This window comes from Hipposideros armiger, unplaced genomic scaffold, assembly GCF_001890085.2.
Source record: "Hipposideros armiger isolate ML-2016 unplaced genomic scaffold, ASM189008v1 scaffold_725, whole genome shotgun sequence".
NCBI lineage: Eukaryota > Metazoa > Chordata > Mammalia > Chiroptera > Hipposideridae > Hipposideros > Hipposideros armiger.
In genome coordinates, this window is record NW_017732075.1 from 189,782 (window position 1) to 207,586 (window position 17,805).

Genomic DNA, 17,805 nt, shown 5'->3' on the forward strand with positions numbered 1-17,805 from the left:
GTGTGTGTGTGTGTGTGTGTGTGTGTGTGTGTCTTTAAATTGTGCTCTTTGTGCAAAACTAATTTGATATATGAGGCAACTAAAGTTCAGAGAGGTTAAGTAACTTCCCCAAGGTCACACAGCTAGTAAATAACTGAGATAGCATTGATCCCAAATCATCTGTTCTTTTCACTTTTTTTGCACTATTGTATTTTACATCCCACAGCACATTTCAGAAACACACACGTGCAATATACACACCATATACATACATCCACAAAGGCACTTTGCACATTCACATGCTATACCCCAGGTATATATACACCCCACATATACACACAAAAATGCCCATACAGAACGTCACACTTAACAGCACACTTTCACATGGACACAGATATTCACATTTTTCACATACAAATCTATGTAACACAACTCATTATTGATCCACAAACACCCCCATGCACACCCTAATCTCCACATTCACCCACTTGTACACATAACATGCATACACATCACACCTAGAAACCTACCCACATCACAGAACCTCACAGACATCCAGCGTCACACACATAAAAACAGTAAAATGCATCTGTCCCTCCTCCTGCCAATCAACACTAGCTCCTCAGTACACACCTATATGCCTAAGGGACCTTCAGAGTATTAAGCAGGAGTATCTAGATAATTATGGAATATCTTCCAAATCTTCACAGAAACACCAGATTGCTTTCAGTATTTTTTCATTCCTGGGTTTAATAGTCTAATTCTTTAAAAATTGTTAATCTATATATGATTATATGCATATTTACGGATACCCTACTCATCAGGATATTTGATTATTTAAAGTAGCATATTATTCATGCATTCATTCATTCATTCGCTGAGCAATTACTGAGCACCAGTTATGTTTGAGACACCATGGTAGACACAGTAGATTAAAAGAACAAACCAATAGGGCCGGCCGAGTGGTGCGATAGTTAAGAACTGGCTTGGGACGCCAGAGGGCCCCGGTTCGGATCCCACATATGAGGGCCAGTGACACTGCCCTCCACAGCTAAGATGCTGAACAACAGCTCAACCTGGAGCTGGGCTGCCGTGAGTCGCCGGCGATGGTGTAGGCTGCAGCCCCTGTGGCAGTGGTTTGCCATGGGCTACCGTGTGTAGCCAGCAGCCACCATGAGCGGCCGTCCAGAAGCCGGCGACTGATCTGCCTCACCCGGGAAGAGCGCAATGATGGTGCCAACTTGGGCCAGTGAAGCAACGTCCTCCACAACTAGACTGAAGAACAAAAGGACAGCAACTTGTCTGTTCCCCTTCCCCCAATTCTCCAGCACTGTTCCCATCCCCCCAATTCCCCAATAAAAAAAATAAAAACAACAAATCAATAATAAATAAAAACACTGTGATTCCTGGTCTTAAAACACAAGTAACTACATGACAAGGTATCACGGCCAGGACCTGGCGAGTCAGGGGTGTAAGAGGACAGAGGGACAAGGAGGCAAGATGGCGCTGAAGCTTCTGATCCTAAAGAATGGGAAGAGGTTGGCACCGCCTGGGGAAGAGTGGTCTGGAGAAGCAAGCCTGGGAAGGAGGCTGTGCCGTGCAATTCGGGAGAGGAATTAGAGGCACAGGCGGACATGACCTGCAGGTGTGTGCAAATGAGGACAGTGGGCTCCAGGCCGAAGCCAGCATAGAGACACGGATTTGAGAGTTGTCCATTAGAGGTGCTCCCTTGCACAGCTACAAATGATGAAATAAGAAAAGGAGCCGCAGCGACAGACAAGAGAGGTGGACAGCAAATCCTTGGGGCACAGTGTCCTCCTTGGCAACACACTGGCGTGTCTCTCTCCATGTCCTTCCTCCAATGGACCAGCCCCTCCGCACATGCGACAAGGGGCACCAGCTCCCAGCTACCTCCTGGGCATAGTTTCAGGGCTGCACGAAACAATGCAGATGATTGTTCTTCGACCCTTCACCTTTCAATCCTGACTCTTCTAGAAACGTGCATGCAGTTAAGAATGTGGCAGGCGGAGGGCCGCTGTGCTTAGACATCAGTAATTCATGCTATGGCATGAATGAGGACCTGGAACCACTTTGTTCAGTGGGAATGGGGGTCGGTCCCTTCCACCAGCTGTGCCTCACTTTTCCCAACTGAGCATTTTCTAAAGTATGTGTTTCTTGTGATGGTAGTCCCATAAGTATAGGCATCTCAGCTTGTTAAAGGTTCTGAGAATACCTCAGGTAAAGATGCCTGATTAAGTTTGTGTTCCCAAATGCGTTTGACTTGGGCACCTTTTCTTCTTTTTTTAAATTTTTTTAATTAGTGATGGATTCTGAAGAGAAACTTTGGGGAAAGCCTGGACTATTTGATCTCTAAGATTCTCCCTTGTTGTGCTGTTCCATGGACCTGTGAGAGGGCAGGCACCCAAAACACAGGACTGGGCCTAGCGGGAGGTTAACCCTTCAATCTTCTCTCCCAGGGAGACACACAGATGAGTGTGACTGCTCATATCTCCAAAGCTGCAGCCTCAAAAGAGTCAGCAGCTTCTCAGCAGCAGTCAGACGCTCAGCTGCCTGCCAGGATCCCGCACTGGCTAATATTTGGGCTGGATAAACAATGTAGCCTGGGCCTTACCTCATTAAGAACCTGTATTACCTATTTCTTAGGCTAAGAGCACTCTAGTGGCTCTATGGGGGCTGGGCGAGGCTGGCATCTGGCCACAGCGTGAGAAAGGGCCATCATTAACCCTCTGCTTTTTTCCTCTCTCCCTTCTTAGCCTTGCTGCTTCTAAGGAGGCTGAAGCTGCCCGCTCCGCGCCCAAGCCTATGTCTCCCTCGGATTTCCTGGATAAGCTAATGGGAAGAACCTCTGGATATGATGCCAGGATCAGGCCCAATTTTAAAGGTAGAGAAAACTTTCCTTCCAGATCCCTGGGGATCGGCTCTCCTAGGTTAAGAAGCAAGCAGCATGGTGTTGGATGCAGATGGTAGGAGTCCCATGACTCTTTCCTCTGCCCAAGGCAGACATTATTAATCAAACCAGTCTGCTACCCGACCCAGCCCAACCAAAGCCTCGGAATCCAACCCAACAGCACCTCTGGTCGTCAGGAGTCACTTTGTGAATTAAAATCTATTTGCTACCTCTAGTATAATGGACAGAGAGACAAACGTAGAATGCATAAAAAAAAAAAAAGCATTCAAGTTTGGGTTCAGATACAAACTTAACTCTCTGAGCTTGGACAAGTCTCTTCCTTTCTCTGAGCCTCAATGTCCTCATTTCTGCAGTGATGGACATGACTCTACCCTAGGTCTTTAAACCATGCTTCATGGAGTGACCATGTGCCCCAAAAGGGAGAAGCAGAGGGCACAACGGGCAAGCCTGCTCACTTTGTTCCCCCATTTCTCCCCCAAGCAGCTCCATTTTTATGTGTTTTAGATAAGAGGCTTCCAGAGGAAATTCATCTGCTGAGCGCTTCCCAGGAATGAACAAATAATTTTAAAACTTTCTAGTCTAAATCAGAGTCACAATTGTAAATGCCTACAGGGATTCGGTAGGTAACTTAAATGAGTGAGGGGAGCCAAGAACATGGCAATAGGAAATGGTAGAAACTATGGAGAAACAGAGATGCGAACCCCTCCAAAGGGGGCAGCCTCCCCATAGCCCCAGCCCATGGTTACCCTCTGGGAATGTGGGCCCCATGTTGCCAGATCATCCAGTATTCCAAGAAGAGCCAGAAAAAAATATTTATGCAAAATTTCCTGATTCCTAAAACATGTAAATTCAAACAAAACACGTTTGTGAGCCAAACGCGCCCTATGGGTAGCCAATTTACAAACCCTCACCAAAGTGACTCGGGAAGTTTCTTTCCGCTCTCACAGGCCTCTGAGATCTTAATGTCTATAACACGAGGGAACCAGTTCCCTTTGTCCATTGATGCCTCAGGAAGTCGTAACCATGGCAAACTGCTGAACAGAATTCTGCAGGTGGCATCTTCAGGACCTCCTCGGGAACCTGTGCACTCGGACCTTCCTCCCAGCACCCCTGCAAAAATCTTATTTCAAGGACCCTCTGCCAGCATCCTAATCAATTTTGATTCCAGATGCCCTTCCTCACTGTTCCTTTTGGCTCAAGTCCAAGACCAAACAAGGAATGTGACAGCTGGTTACAGCTTCCTAATATTTGCTCACTTTGCGCCCTATTCTCAGAGTGCTCCGCAAATAGAAAACGGTCAGGGAGATGCATTGAGGGTTGTGTTTGGGCCCACCTCCCACCCCTGTGTACCCCGAGGTTCCTTTGCTCCCCTAGCATCTTGCTCCTGAGGCCACATCTTTCCAGCATCATTAGAATGACCTCGGTCCCCTCAAGGACAGGTAAATTGGGACCCAGTTGGCTGTCACAGGACACTGGTCACAAACCCTTCACCAGGGTCAGAATCTCAATTACCCAGAGGGACCAAGCAGGTATGGCACATGCGTGAAGCAAGATGAAGATAAGAAAACTAGAAAGCACACGGCTTGTCCAAGAACGGCCACTTAGCTCCCGCAGGAAGCTGCCAGGTGGGAACGCAGGCCCTAGGCAGCAGGCCTTGCAAGGTAAGACCTGAGTCTGGGGTTTGGTGAAATCTTCCAAGTTGGCAGCTAAATCACATCTTTTAGAAACACCATTGGACAAATAAAACACATTCGAGAACTGACCACCAGGTCGCAGGCCCTACCTGCTGGCCGTTGTCAGCATTCCAGCCCACCGCGCCCCCTGGTGGGCTCTGTCAGAACTCCATCCTGAGTGCCACGGTCTTGCTCTCCTGAGAAAGGAAGGACTCATTTGTTGAATATGCGCGATCCAGGGTTTATGTGTTAGTTATCGATTATGCATGCCACTGTACTTGGCACATAAAAGTCCCTTAATCAACCTTTCATAAATAAACGAATGAACAGATGAACCAACAAATAAGGCTTAGAGCAGTTAAACGACTTTCCCAAGTCATGCTGTCACCGCGATAGGGACTTGAACCCAGCGAGCTGCCCTGACTCACTTCTCTGTCTACTGCTAGTCTTGTATGTATTTGTTTATTTGCTTATTCATTCATTTATTAACGTACTGACTTAGCAGCGGACATTTCTAAGAAATAAGATTTCACCCAGACTATAAAACCATCGAATCAGGGCCCTTCCTCTCCCCAGTCTGAGAACCTTATTCCTAACACTTGGACACCAAATCTACAGAGCTAGATAATCTTAGTCCCCTCCCAAAACTGCACTCTCTAAACCCTTTGGTCCCCTCCAAGTCCGGCTCTGAGCAAGGCGCAGCTTCCTGGAACCCCCACCCAGGAGCTGGAGAACAAGGTTTCTCCCCTCTCCCTGGTGGTGAGGCCTGAAACACGGGCGTGAGGGGCTGTCCTGCCCCTGAGCCCCACAGCCCCTCCACACTTCCACCCAGACACAGATAACATTCCCAAGAGCCCCACACAAACCGCAGCGTTCCTGATAAAGACCCTGTACCCTCAACGCAATCGGAAGGGGCCTGCGTTATTTGAAAACTCCACAGAGGGATTCATGAATCCCTCAGCAGTTTTCTTCAAGAACCAGAAGTTTTGCCTGCTCCTGACTGTCCTGAAGAGAGGGTTAGCCGGGAACAGCAGGCGCGTCTGCAGATCGCAGTGGCAACGCAAATTGTGATACGGAAGTGAAAGAGCGCTAAAATTGGATTCTAGAACGCCCACTGCTTACCTGATGCATATGACCCAGAGTACATCATTTGACGTATCTGGGCCTCTGTTTCTGCATTTGTCAAATGACCCAGTAGGACAAAGCCCTGCCAGCTCTGTATTCTGTGGCCTCTCTAAGACTTTGTGTAGGTAATGGTTCCCAGGATCCGGGGCACAGCCCGGTGCAAACACATACACAAAAGCAAAATTAAACTTTAATATTTAATGAAATATATACATTATCCTGCTGCCAAAAGCAGCCAGATTGTAATTTTCTCGAGGATAATTTAATTTCAGATTTATGTCAATGAATCTCACCTCCCCATGGGGTCCTTCTGGCTGGCGTCCTCTCGTACACATAAATCAGGATCTAATTTATATGGGAGTCATAGCACCAGACACTTGCAGGGCCTGGGTGGGAACTCTGTGCACATCATTCCAGGCACGGGCAGTAACTCTTCGGGGCATCTTGACGGTATGAGTCTACATGAGAAAAAAAAAAAACCTAACGGGCCTTTTCTAGGTAGAAGGGACCAGGAGGCAGATTTCCAGTCAGTACAAGGAAATATTTTTTAGCAGACAGAGCTGGGGAAAGAACTGCTCAAAACAAAATGAGTTCCCCACGACTGGAGGTGTTCAAGAACTGGGCCTTGAATGGGTAGCTGGTCTCTAGCAGTGGTTCCTAAACCTGACTGTGCAGGAAAACCACCCAGGAAGCTCATTAGGATAAAGACTGGGCATGCCACTTCCTTTCTCTGAACCGCCTTCCTACAAGCACAGCTGTTGAGACTACCAGCTTGGAATTAGATAAATCTGAGCTCAAGCTCTGGTTTGACCCTTTACTAGCTGTGTAGCTGTGGAAAAATAGCCTCTCTGAATCTTTGTTTCCTCAGCTGTAAAACTGAGGTAATAACCAGATCTTCTCATGGAGTTGCTGAGAAGGTGGCATGAGATCATGTTAGTAGCACTCTCAGCACAGCAGCGAACACTGTAAAGCTCAGGAAATGAGCTTTCATTCATAGTATACTATCATTCATAGTATAAAATGAAGAGCTTGGGCTTCCATTTGACGAAGGTCCCTTTAGCAATATGATTCTCAAGGGCAAGGATTCTTCCACTTCTTTACCATCCTTTACAGTAGGACTCAAAAAGCCTGCCTGGAAAGTATTTAACAAAGACTTATGGACATCCCTTGAGGTTCCCTCTGGATTCCTCAGCTGGCAATTCCCATCAACGCCCTTTCAGGCAATCGTTCTTGGTTCATAAGTTCAAGGCAAGAAACTTACTGTTCCTAGCGATTCCCAAGATGGCCTCCAAATGTTGTAGCCTTAAATACATTTCGGCCACAAATTAGAAGGCTGCCGATGGGGTTTGGGGAAGGGATTTCAACCATATGGCAGGATGGTGAATCATCCTGTGCTAATGAAAGTACATCTCGGCTCAGTCCCCGGTGCTCTGTACCTGGTGTTCACTTGGGGACAGGGGATCTGGCCCAACGATATCACTGGGGGTCCCAGCTGCTCGGGGGTGGGGCGGAGGGCAAGCAAGGGGCTCCTCACCAAGGGGGATCCACCCCTGAAGTCAGTGTTCCAGGAACAGGTCCTGTCCTGTGGGTTTCTTCGTGGCCACGGAGCTAAGCAGGGATCTCTCTTGATTGGCAGGTCCCCCGGTGAATGTGAGCTGCAACATTTTCATCAACAGTTTTGGTTCCATTGCTGAGACAACTATGGTGAGTGAGTCAAAACACAAGCTGCTCTTTTGTGCTGGGGACACATCTCTCTCCCTGAAATATTTACCCTCTGCATTGGTCTTCCCCAAGGAGGTGGGCAATCCGGGGTGTTTTCAGGTCTCCAGCGGTATACCATGAGACTTGGACATTTTTACTATCCTGCTCAATGTTCCAGGTGAGGATCGACATATAAAAGTGGTCAAAGAGCCAGCAGGGCTATCACATGCCAAACGCCCAGGATTATAAAAACAAAATTATATCAATGGGCTAGAGTGTTAGATTAGACCTGCTTGTAAGTTTCAAATTCCGCTGTGGAATAGCAGAAGACTGGTTCTAGGAGCTGGAATTTGTGTATCGGGTTGATTCTACTCTACTCTCTACATCTGTATGTATTTTTAAATTCCCATCATAAAAAGTTGAAAATAAATCAATTACACTAGGAAAAAAAGACCAGAAGAAAAAAACCACTAAAAGGTTAATAGCAATTATCCCTGTATCATAGACTTATGGATAATATTATTTTCTTCTTTCGGTGTTTCTGCATTTTCCCAATTTCTACAAACAGTAAATATTACATTAGTAGTTACAAATGAATGCAATACTTTAAAAATGTTTTTCTCAATCCTTGAGAAAAAAAAATCCGTTGTACTTGTTTTGAAGGGAGTGACCTAGCTTGTGAGAGAATAAATAAGGCCACCTAAAGTCATATGTTTATGAGCAGAGTGAGAAGCAGCTGGCCAATCAGCAAGTCCTACAGATGTTGCTGCCTTGAAGTCCTCTAAGCCATCCATTTCTGGACATCCACCTGTCTCTAGTCTAGTTCAGGCTTCCATCATGGCTTGCTCGCATTACTGCAAAGGGTTCTCGACTTTCATCTTGCCCCCCTGCTGCAATCCATTCTTTCTCACACAGGGGTCTTTCTAAAATTCAAACTAATCTCACACTTTCCTCTGCTTTAACAGCTCCCCCAGGACGCCCCCTCACCTTCAGCACTAAGCCCAAATTCCTGTGCAAAGCAGAGACAGCCCTCTGTGATTGTGCCCTGCTTCGTCCCGTCTCGTCCCGTCTCTCTCTCTCTCTCACTTCCCGTTCAGGATAAACGGAATTGCTGAGCGTTCTCCACACAGGTGGTGCTCTCGCTCTGGTTAACAGCTTCTGTGGATGCTGTTGAGGCCTCTGCCCAGAGCACCCGCTCCAGCTTCCTCCCCCTTGCCATCGCCTATTCTCCTTTAAGTCTCTGCTTAGCATGATCTCCATAGGAAGCCTTCACACTCTAACACATGTGCACATGCATGTGTGTGAGTTCATATGTGTGCTTGACCCAACGCTGGGATGTCTCCCTTCTGCCCATTCTCATGACACGTTACAGTTCCCATAATAGCACTTGCCACTTACACTTAACACCATCACCGTCTGCTTATTTGTCCCTCTTCTCACTATAATGTAAGTGCTTTGTGGTCCAGAATCTTGTCTCATTTCCCGTGGTAACGTCAGTGGCCAGCAGTGATTTAGTAACAGGTACTCAATCATTTTTTTAAATAAATAAACCAAATCAGATACATTGTTTGTTAATGAAAACCATTATTTGGTCCCAAACATTAGATCTAACCTTTCAGTCCCAGACTGGCAAAAACCACTGAGCTCTGCGGGTCATGGGGCAAATAGTCCAAAATCTGTCTTTTTGCAAAGAGGCCAGTCGATTTGGCCACGTAGATCCTGTCCACATCCAAAGGACAACCGATCAAAGTCCATAAAACGAAAAGGCCCCTCATCTCCAAATGAAAATGACCCCACCCGTCCACTAGGAACAAACATGGCTGCATTTCACTGGGCACCCAGCTCAAAAAGCCACGTTTTTCCACACTGAATAGATATCTTGTAAGAGCTCCTAACAAGCCCCTCTGCTTTTCTTCTCCCTCCCAAACCAGAAGTGCGTTGACATTTGCATCACTCAGTCTGTGCCGTGCAAGTTGACACCTTCGCTCTCCTTCAGAAATGGTAAATAGCTCTCAAACCCAGCAAGGGACCACCCGCTATGTAAAGAGGTCGGTCACTTGAGGACAGGTGTACATACCTGCACAACGCCACCACTCCCACTTGTTTCCCTATAATGACTACATAGATTTATTTCCTGGCTACAGGTTCCAGAAAAGAGCTGCAGTTTGCCCTGATTTTTTGTGGTGGCTCAGAGCCTGGACTCTGGAGTCACAGAGGCCTGGGCTCCCTCACTGTATGTGAGGCGCTGATGTGCCTCATGGCTTTAAGCCTCAGTTTCCTCATCTGTAAAATCCCAGTGGTGATGAACATGCAAATCTCATCGAGTTATTATGGGTGATATATGCAGGGAAGTGTCTATCACAGTAAATGCTCTAAATGTTGTGATGATGGTGATGATGGTGATGATGGTGATGATGGTGATGATGATGGTGATGATGGTGATGATGGTGATGATGGTGATGGTGATGATGATGATGATGATGATGGAGACGCTGGACAATGAAGCCTGAGAGCTATCACTGGTCAGCTGTGTGCACCTGAGCAAGGCTTCTCTGAGCCTCATTTCCCCTCCCCCATGTCTCCTGTCTACCATTCCAGACTCTGCTCCTGCTGCATCTGGCTTCCTGCAGACAGTGTAGCAATTAGAACAGTTTTCCACACCCAGACAAAATCTGAGGCTCGTCTCTGTGACCTGGGCAAGGTGGCCTAAGTCAGCTTCCTCATCTATAAAAGGGGACACCAATAGCATCCACCACGTGACTTGTTGGGAAGATTAGGAAGTAAAGCATCGAAAGCACTAAGCACAGTGCCTGACGCGAAGTGCTCACACAGCGACTATCAGCATTATTATTAAATGCCACGTACAATTTTCAACACACTTCACACTTGCTCCCTCACTCGATCCCTTCACCAAACACTTGGTCTTAATGACCACTCTGTAAAGTAGACATGGCAGACACTATGTCCCCCATTGCTCAGCTGAGGAAAGTGAGATTTGAAGACATCACAGAGCTAGTTAGTGACTGGTCCGATGGTCATAACCCACAGACAAGCGTTTGTTCTGCATTATGCTGCTACAGTACCAAAGGGCACAGACTTGGGAAACTGGAGGATCACAGACCCACAGCACACACTTACACAACCACCTAAGTTCTGTCAGAAGCAGAAACCCAATCTCCCATCATGCCAGGCTCAGCACGCCTCAAGGTAAACTAGCAAATAGTGATAATGGAGGTAGCCGACAAGTGGAGCCCAGAAGAGATGGCCTCCAGGAGAAACATAAATACTCTTTAGTCGGGAAATGAAGGATTGGCAGTGATGCGCTTCCTTGGGAGTGGTCCACAGATGGCTTAGGATTCTTACTTATTAAAGTTGCTCTAGAGTAGGGGTTGCCCTTTTCCAGCTTTCATATTCTATAGTACTGGGACTCTTTCCTGTGTTTTTTATTATTGCTATGTGTTTAATTTGCTTTGCAAATGACTTGGGGGGGGGGCTTAAAATCTCAGAGCTAGAAAAACAGTTAAGAAATGGTCTAAATCAATTCTCTACTTTACAGAAAGAGAATCCGATGGCTAGAGTGGTGTCATCACTTGAGCAAGGTCACACAGCATGGAACGGGTGCTCTTTGCAGCGGCCGAGGGTTCCCCTCCCTTCAGCTTCTTTCTCCCCCAGGTCCCACCAACCAAACCATTTGGACCACTTTCCCATTCAAGCCTCTTTCCTTGTCACTCAGAATACAACAGCAACCACCACACAGTAAATGGTGTTGCGTGCCAGGCAGTAAGCAGAGTTCTTCTGCATAGATCCCCTCACTCAGACCTCACCACAACCCCCAGGAGGCAGGAAATGTGATCCCCATTTTACAGATAAGAAAACTGAGGATCCGAAAGGTTAGATCACTTACAGAAAGGCACACAGCTAATGAGCGGCAGAGGTAGGATTTGAATTCAGAGCTACCTCTCTCCAAACGCCACGTTCTCCTGAGCCAAATATAAACTTTTAATTCCTGGGTGTTTGGGATTACCCGGCTCCTCGTGTTTCCTTTGGTCATAGGGAGTCAGAGCTGAAAGGGAAGCTCATTGAACAGACATGCCCCCGGCCCCCAGACTTCCGTCCCAGGCCTATGTCTCTCCAACCACGGAAGGAACTGGTTGTGCAGCCTGGGGCCACGGTACACTGGTCCATAGCCCCGGTGTCAGAAACTTCCCAGGCTGCGCGTGTTCTCAGGAGCAGCAGGAGTGCGTAGCAGCTCTGTGAACAGCTGGAGTCCCTAAGCCTGACTGTCTGTTTCCCAGGACCTGGTTTTATTCACCGGAGCTAACAGACCTGAGAGCAGAGGGAGGCAGCCAGCAAAGCAACAGGGGTCTCCTTCCATCCCGGATGAGGGGAGGGCTGAGCTGCCTGTCCTTCATCTGACCTTCCCAGGGACTCTCTTTGAGTCTAGGCAGCAAGACGAAGGTAGAAGTTGGAACAGGAATGAATGAGGGAGACGCGGGAAGGGGCTTCTGATCTAGAGCAGCCCGTCTACAATCTACAAGAGAAAGAGTTGGAGCTAGAACCTACAGGGAACCACCCAGCTTGTCTGGACACACATGCTTGTGAGTGTGCATACGTGTGCACTGCGGCATCTATGTATCTGTGTAGTATGTATGCACATGTGTGTTAGTGCAAATGTACACACAGACATGTTTATGTGTGTATGCAAGTTTGAATATATTTGGTTGGCCATGTAACCTCAAAGAGAAATATATATGCATGTATAGGTATGAATGTAAGTATGTGTGTTTCTGTGGTTATAAATGTACATGTGAATATGCAGAAGTGTGAATGTGCACTTATATGTGTGTATGTATATATGTAAGAATATGCGGAAGCGTTTAAGAGAGAACGTACATGAAGTGCATTGTTTTCATTTATGTAACGGTGTGTGGATATTTGTGAATATATCAGAGTATATTTAAGTATGCGTCAGCATGAGTCAGCATATTTAAATATGTTATGCGTATGCATGTGAATGTACATGCAAATACACGTAAATGAAAGAGTATTGACATAAGAATATGTGAGTGTGAGTATGTCCATACATGTGTGAAGGTACACATGGGAGCGTGCACATGTGGAGGCATGTATATAGCATGAATTCATGTGGAACTATAGGTAAACAAATGAGAGAGTATGCATGTGTGCACGTGTGTGTGTACGCATATGTGTGTATCTGTGTGCGTGTATTGACGTCCTTTGTGCATGAATCCCAGTATTTCTATTATTAGGTCATAAGCTCCAGCCTCTCTTACCAAGGGTCGGGCAAGCCTGGCATAGAGACAGGCACGCTGGCCAGGGCCCCTGGGGATTAGTGACAGCCTGCTTATGGACAATAAAACTCTGGCACATTTTTTTAAGTACATGAGTAATAGATGAAAACAAGCTTTTGTAAGAAGTCCGGTGAAAAAGAAAAGAGAGAGAGAGAGAAGCAGGAATGCAGATACACTCATCTCTTCTTCTCGAGTGTGCAAACATTTTTGTACCTACACACATCTTTGTAGCAACAGGATTGTGCGGTGCAGTTTGCTTTCTTCATTTCCACCATGTCCTGGAATCTCTTCCCATCACTGCACAGAGGTCTGCCTCATTCCTAATGCTCCACACACCACCAAATAAGGAAGCATAATCAGTCGTTTATTTTCAGTACATTTGATATGTGACAAAATGATTTTAACCTATGTTTCCAGACTTTACAGCCTGCCTAGAAAATTCCATGGTCTGGACATCATTGCTTGGTGTGGAACCACCCTTCTCCTGAGAGCCTTGTAGGCTTATGCAGATCTTTCACCATTACAAACAATGCCATAATGAATATCCTTGTGCATGACTCTTGGTGCATTTCCTTAGGATATATTCCAGAAGTGGAATTACTTTACCAAAATAATGCACTTTTTTTATTATTTTGACAGATATTATTGCCCAACTCACTTCCAAAGAAGCTCCAGTAATTCACTGTCTTCACAACAGTGTTTGTTTCTCTTTATCCTTGCCAACCCAAGGTATCATCAAGGTTGTTGTTTTTTTTATTTTACCAGGTCAGATTTTTTTTTAAATGGTACTTCATTGTATTTTACAATTTCACTCCAGATTCCTAGTGAATTTGAGCATCTTTGCATATGTTTAGTGGCCGTTTTGAATACTATTATAGGTTATTTTTCTTACAGGTACCTCCTTAATCCATTTGGTCCAGTTTAGATTTCTGTAAAGTATTTGGTGGTGGCTTAATTCTACTTTTCTCTGACTAGATAATTTTTCCAACATCATTCTTAAGTAGCCATTATTTCTCCACCAATTGGAAATGCTATCTTTTTCATAAACTAAATCTGCATGTATACCTAGTCTGATTCTATTCTCAGCTTTTTGTCCCATGGCTGTTTGTCTGTTTCCACACCAGTACCACGCTATTTTAATTACTACGGCTTAACATGATCTTTCTATGTCTGGTAGAGAAGGTCTTCTTTTACCAGGTTTTCTTGACCTTTCCAGCCCTTTCTCTTCCACGTGAACTTTAGAATCAGCTTGTGGAGGCCTATAAAAATTGCCTCCAATTTTATAGATGGAGTTTATACATTAATTTGGGAAGAAGTGACATCTTTACAATATTTTATAAACATGGTGTGTGTCTCCATTTATGTAGGTATCCCTTTATGCTTCTCAGTAAAGTTTTAGAGTTGTTGTGTTTTTTTTAATATGTACAACTCGCACATTTGTTAGGTTTATTCCTAGATATTTTGTAGAGTTGGTTCCTACCGTGGATGAGATCCTTTTTGGTGGCTGCCTTTCCCATTACACTTTCAGTCTTGCTACACAGCTAATGCCAGGTCATGTCTTATATTTTTGGGTTGGGGGAATCCAAGAGAAAGTCTATTCAATGTCATCCAGTTAGAGATGGCTCAACCCTCCAGGAAGCCTTGGGAAACTAAAGACTGAGAGAAGACCAAAAACAGAGCTCTCAGAAATGCCATTAGACTCTTACAGGCAGAAAACAAATTTACAGGCAGTGCTGGAATCATCTGCTGGATGGATTTCTCCCACACACCACCAAGGGAGCCATCACCATCATGAATGTATGACAGCCCAGAGTTGGCGCTCCATCAGATCCGATTCAGCAAGGCTGACTCATGGCAATCAAACCCACAAAAGACTGAAGTGGGTAAATAAGGCTGCCAAGTTATTTTAATTTACAATGGACCTTTCCATTCTAATAAGAGGAACGTTCTTGTCCCCCATGAAAGCGCTCCCTTGCCACTCTCTGAATAGCAGGGAAGCCAATGAAAAGTTGCTTTTGACATACCTGGAAAATGTAGACAGCCTTGAGGGAAATTTCATCCAGGCTGGGAGAGAGGGCTAAGAAACCACCCTTGCCTCACCACACAGAAACCCTCCTCCCAGCGGCAAAAACGCTGGTGTTTCCCCCCCAGACGGAGTGACCCTATACCCCAGGCGATGCTAGATTACCAATTGCCAAATTCCTGCTCCTCAAACTGCCCTTTCTTATACCACTAAATGGATGTCTCCCACATTTATAAATAGCTCTCTAAACAAGACACAATACAATAGGTAAATTAGGTTCTGCTTATTAAATGGCAAGCACATGACTGTCCTAAGTCATTGAGACTGCATGTGGGTCATTGTGACTGATGCTGGGCCTCGCCCACCTCCCCTGCTGCATATTCATCTCAGCTGTTAGTTTACCCATCAAAGAGCAAGCTTCTGTTCCACATTTCCAAGTTTGTTAGCGTCTCACTGTTATGCCCTGAACAGCAACACTGTCGTCTTTCCTCTTTCCAGGGTAACATCCACCCTGCAGTCTGCACCCTTTGGTAACCAGCTATGCATCCATCTCACTATGTAATAGACAAGTCCAAAGTTCTCCACCTGATACTGACTATAAGGACGTGTATGAGCCAACCTGTCACATGGGCCAGTGGGGTGCCAATATACCATGTCTACTATATTACTTTAATCCACCCATCAAGGCACTTGGTATTTTTTTAAAAAAGGAAATAGACAGTATGCCATCATCAAAAGAGTGCAAAACTGGGAGTCAGACAGTCCTGGGTTGATACCCCTGCTCTAGCACCTACTAGCTATGGAACTCTGAGCAAAGCATTTAACCTCTGTCTAACCTCTCTGGCTTTCAGTTTCCTGCCCTGTACAGTGAGTGTAATAATACCCAGAGTGCTAGGTTGATGAAAGGTTTTTAGATACAATGCACATAAAGTTCCAGCAAATGCTAGACACCCAATAAAAGTAGCTGCTATTAGCATGTTTATGTAATTATTAAACTCATGCTGGGCTTTAGTGATACCCTAGAGACAAACAAAGGTACTCAGCTCCACTGGTCCAAACCACGGTTCTTTACAACACATGCAGCTCTGCTTGTGTGAGACCCAAATAAGAATGCATCAGGCAGGGTGGTGCCTTAGGAGAGGTACTAGGCACACAGCAGGCATCTGGAGCCAAAGAGGCAGAAACTCCGGATCAGGGGAGTCTGCCAGCACTGGACTCAAGTGTAGAGCAGACAAAGGGTCAAACCTGAGGGTCAAAGCAAGAATGAGGTAGGAGCACTTGTGGACTTCAGGACCTGGGACAGAGGTCTTGTGTCCTTTGCCCTTTTTGATACTTCCTGCTAATTGTGGGTCTCGACAAACCCACAGGTACATAACAGCAGCCAGAGGCGGTATCCGATGGCACAGAGGTATCGTGAAACTGTCGCTCAGTGCAATTCTGGGAGATCCTGGGGAGTGTAGTCTAGTGGTTAAGTGCTTGGGCTCTGGCATTGACACCATGGGTTCAAATGCCAGCTTTGCCCCTTACCAGCTATGTGAGGTCAAGAACAGTTCTTTAACCTCTATGTGCCTTGATTTACCTAACTGTAAAATAAGAATGATAATAGAACCTATATCAAAGTTTCTTTCTTGCTGTGATGATGACAATGATGAAGATGACGGTGAGGACAAAGAACTACGATTCTCTCATCCAGGCCACTCTCCATTCCTATTATCTGTTAGCTCCTCCTTATCTCTCAGTTGGACCATCACGACAGCCTCAAAACAGGTCTCCCCGCGGCTGTGTTCTCACTTCCAACATTTCATGGGCATTCCCACCATACTGCTCTTACTGAAGTCAAGCTGTGATGCTGCTCCACTGTTTAAGTCTTCGGTGGTGCCAAACTGGCTACAGCATGAAATCCTGTAGTTCAGGATACCTCATCTCAATTCCATGTCACAGCAGCGTGGCTGAGAGCATGAACTTCATATAGTCAGACAAACCAGATTCGAATTCCAGCCCCACTGTTCACTGTGAATTTGGACAAATTCCTTGATCTCCCTGACTCTCCTTCACCTATTAAATTAGGCTGAAAATACCGAAGTCATAGGACTGTTTTAAAAATAAACTGAGCTGACGTGTGTGGCTCGCTTAGCACAATGCCTGGTACCTGGTAGACCTTCAATAAGGAGGACCTTTTGTTACTTATGTTGCTAATGGTTGAGCTACACTGCACTGTTTGAGTGCCCCGCCCACACACCTTTGCTTGTGCTATTCCTTCTCCGTGATGCCCCTCCGATCTCCAACTGCACACATCCTAACTGTACACACACCGATGTCGCCCGCCTAGTCCTCATAGCCTGTCCTGCTCTACGCCTGGACGCCTCTCCTCTGTTCTTCCTCCTCACACATCACTGGCCTCCTTCCCAGCGGAAACCGGATACTGTTCACATCTCAAACAATACCAGCCCTTGAGAGGCTAACTTCAGGAGGATGGACTAAACAGATTGGGGCAATTTCAAATGCCTCTTTCCCGGCAATCACTTTTCCAGATCCACCCAACCTGGCTGGGAAGTAATCTCGTTGACTGGAGAGCAATGCCTAATAGCCATTTGTTAGAGCCTCTTATGACCCTCATCACCCTCAGTTTTGTGTGGTAGATATTTGTGTCCATACCTTGCCTTGCCTGCTAAAAACTCTGAGCTCTGTGAGAGTAGAAACCAAGACCCGTGCCTCCACCCTCGCTGTACTCCCACTGGGCCTAATAAATGTTTAGAGTTGAATCGAGTTTGGAGAAGAGACATCCCTGGGAGAGTTGCAATGTTGAGGCCTGGGTGCTTTGTCCACCTGCCGGGTGAAGTCCCTTCGTTCTGACTCACGTGGGCACACACCTTGCCCTCTACAGCCCCTTCCCACCTACACACTCACTGAGCTCTTAGCTCTTTCCTACTAAACACTGCATGCTTCCTATTTCACCCCCATACAAAGTTCAGAGCAGTTTACTGGGAGAGCTTAGAATCTGAAATTAGACACAGTGAGGGTGGGGTGGAGGGAACCCAACTGCAGGTGGCACAGAGGAACCCC

General features: G+C 46.1%; 1 protein-coding gene across 2 annotated transcripts in view; it reads left to right on the plus strand.

Annotated features, from left to right (window-relative positions):
- GLRA1 (glycine receptor alpha 1) overlaps positions 1–17,805 on the plus strand; it is an 85,406-nt gene that overhangs the window by 28,696 nt on the left and 38,905 nt on the right. For both annotated transcript variants that reach the window (XM_019627236.1, XM_019627238.1), the window contains exons 2-3: positions 2,754–2,881; positions 7,343–7,410. In XM_019627236.1, the coding sequence (XP_019482781.1) occupies positions 2,754–2,881; positions 7,343–7,410 (196 nt within the window). The remainder of the gene's footprint in view (positions 1–2,753; positions 2,882–7,342; positions 7,411–17,805) is intronic.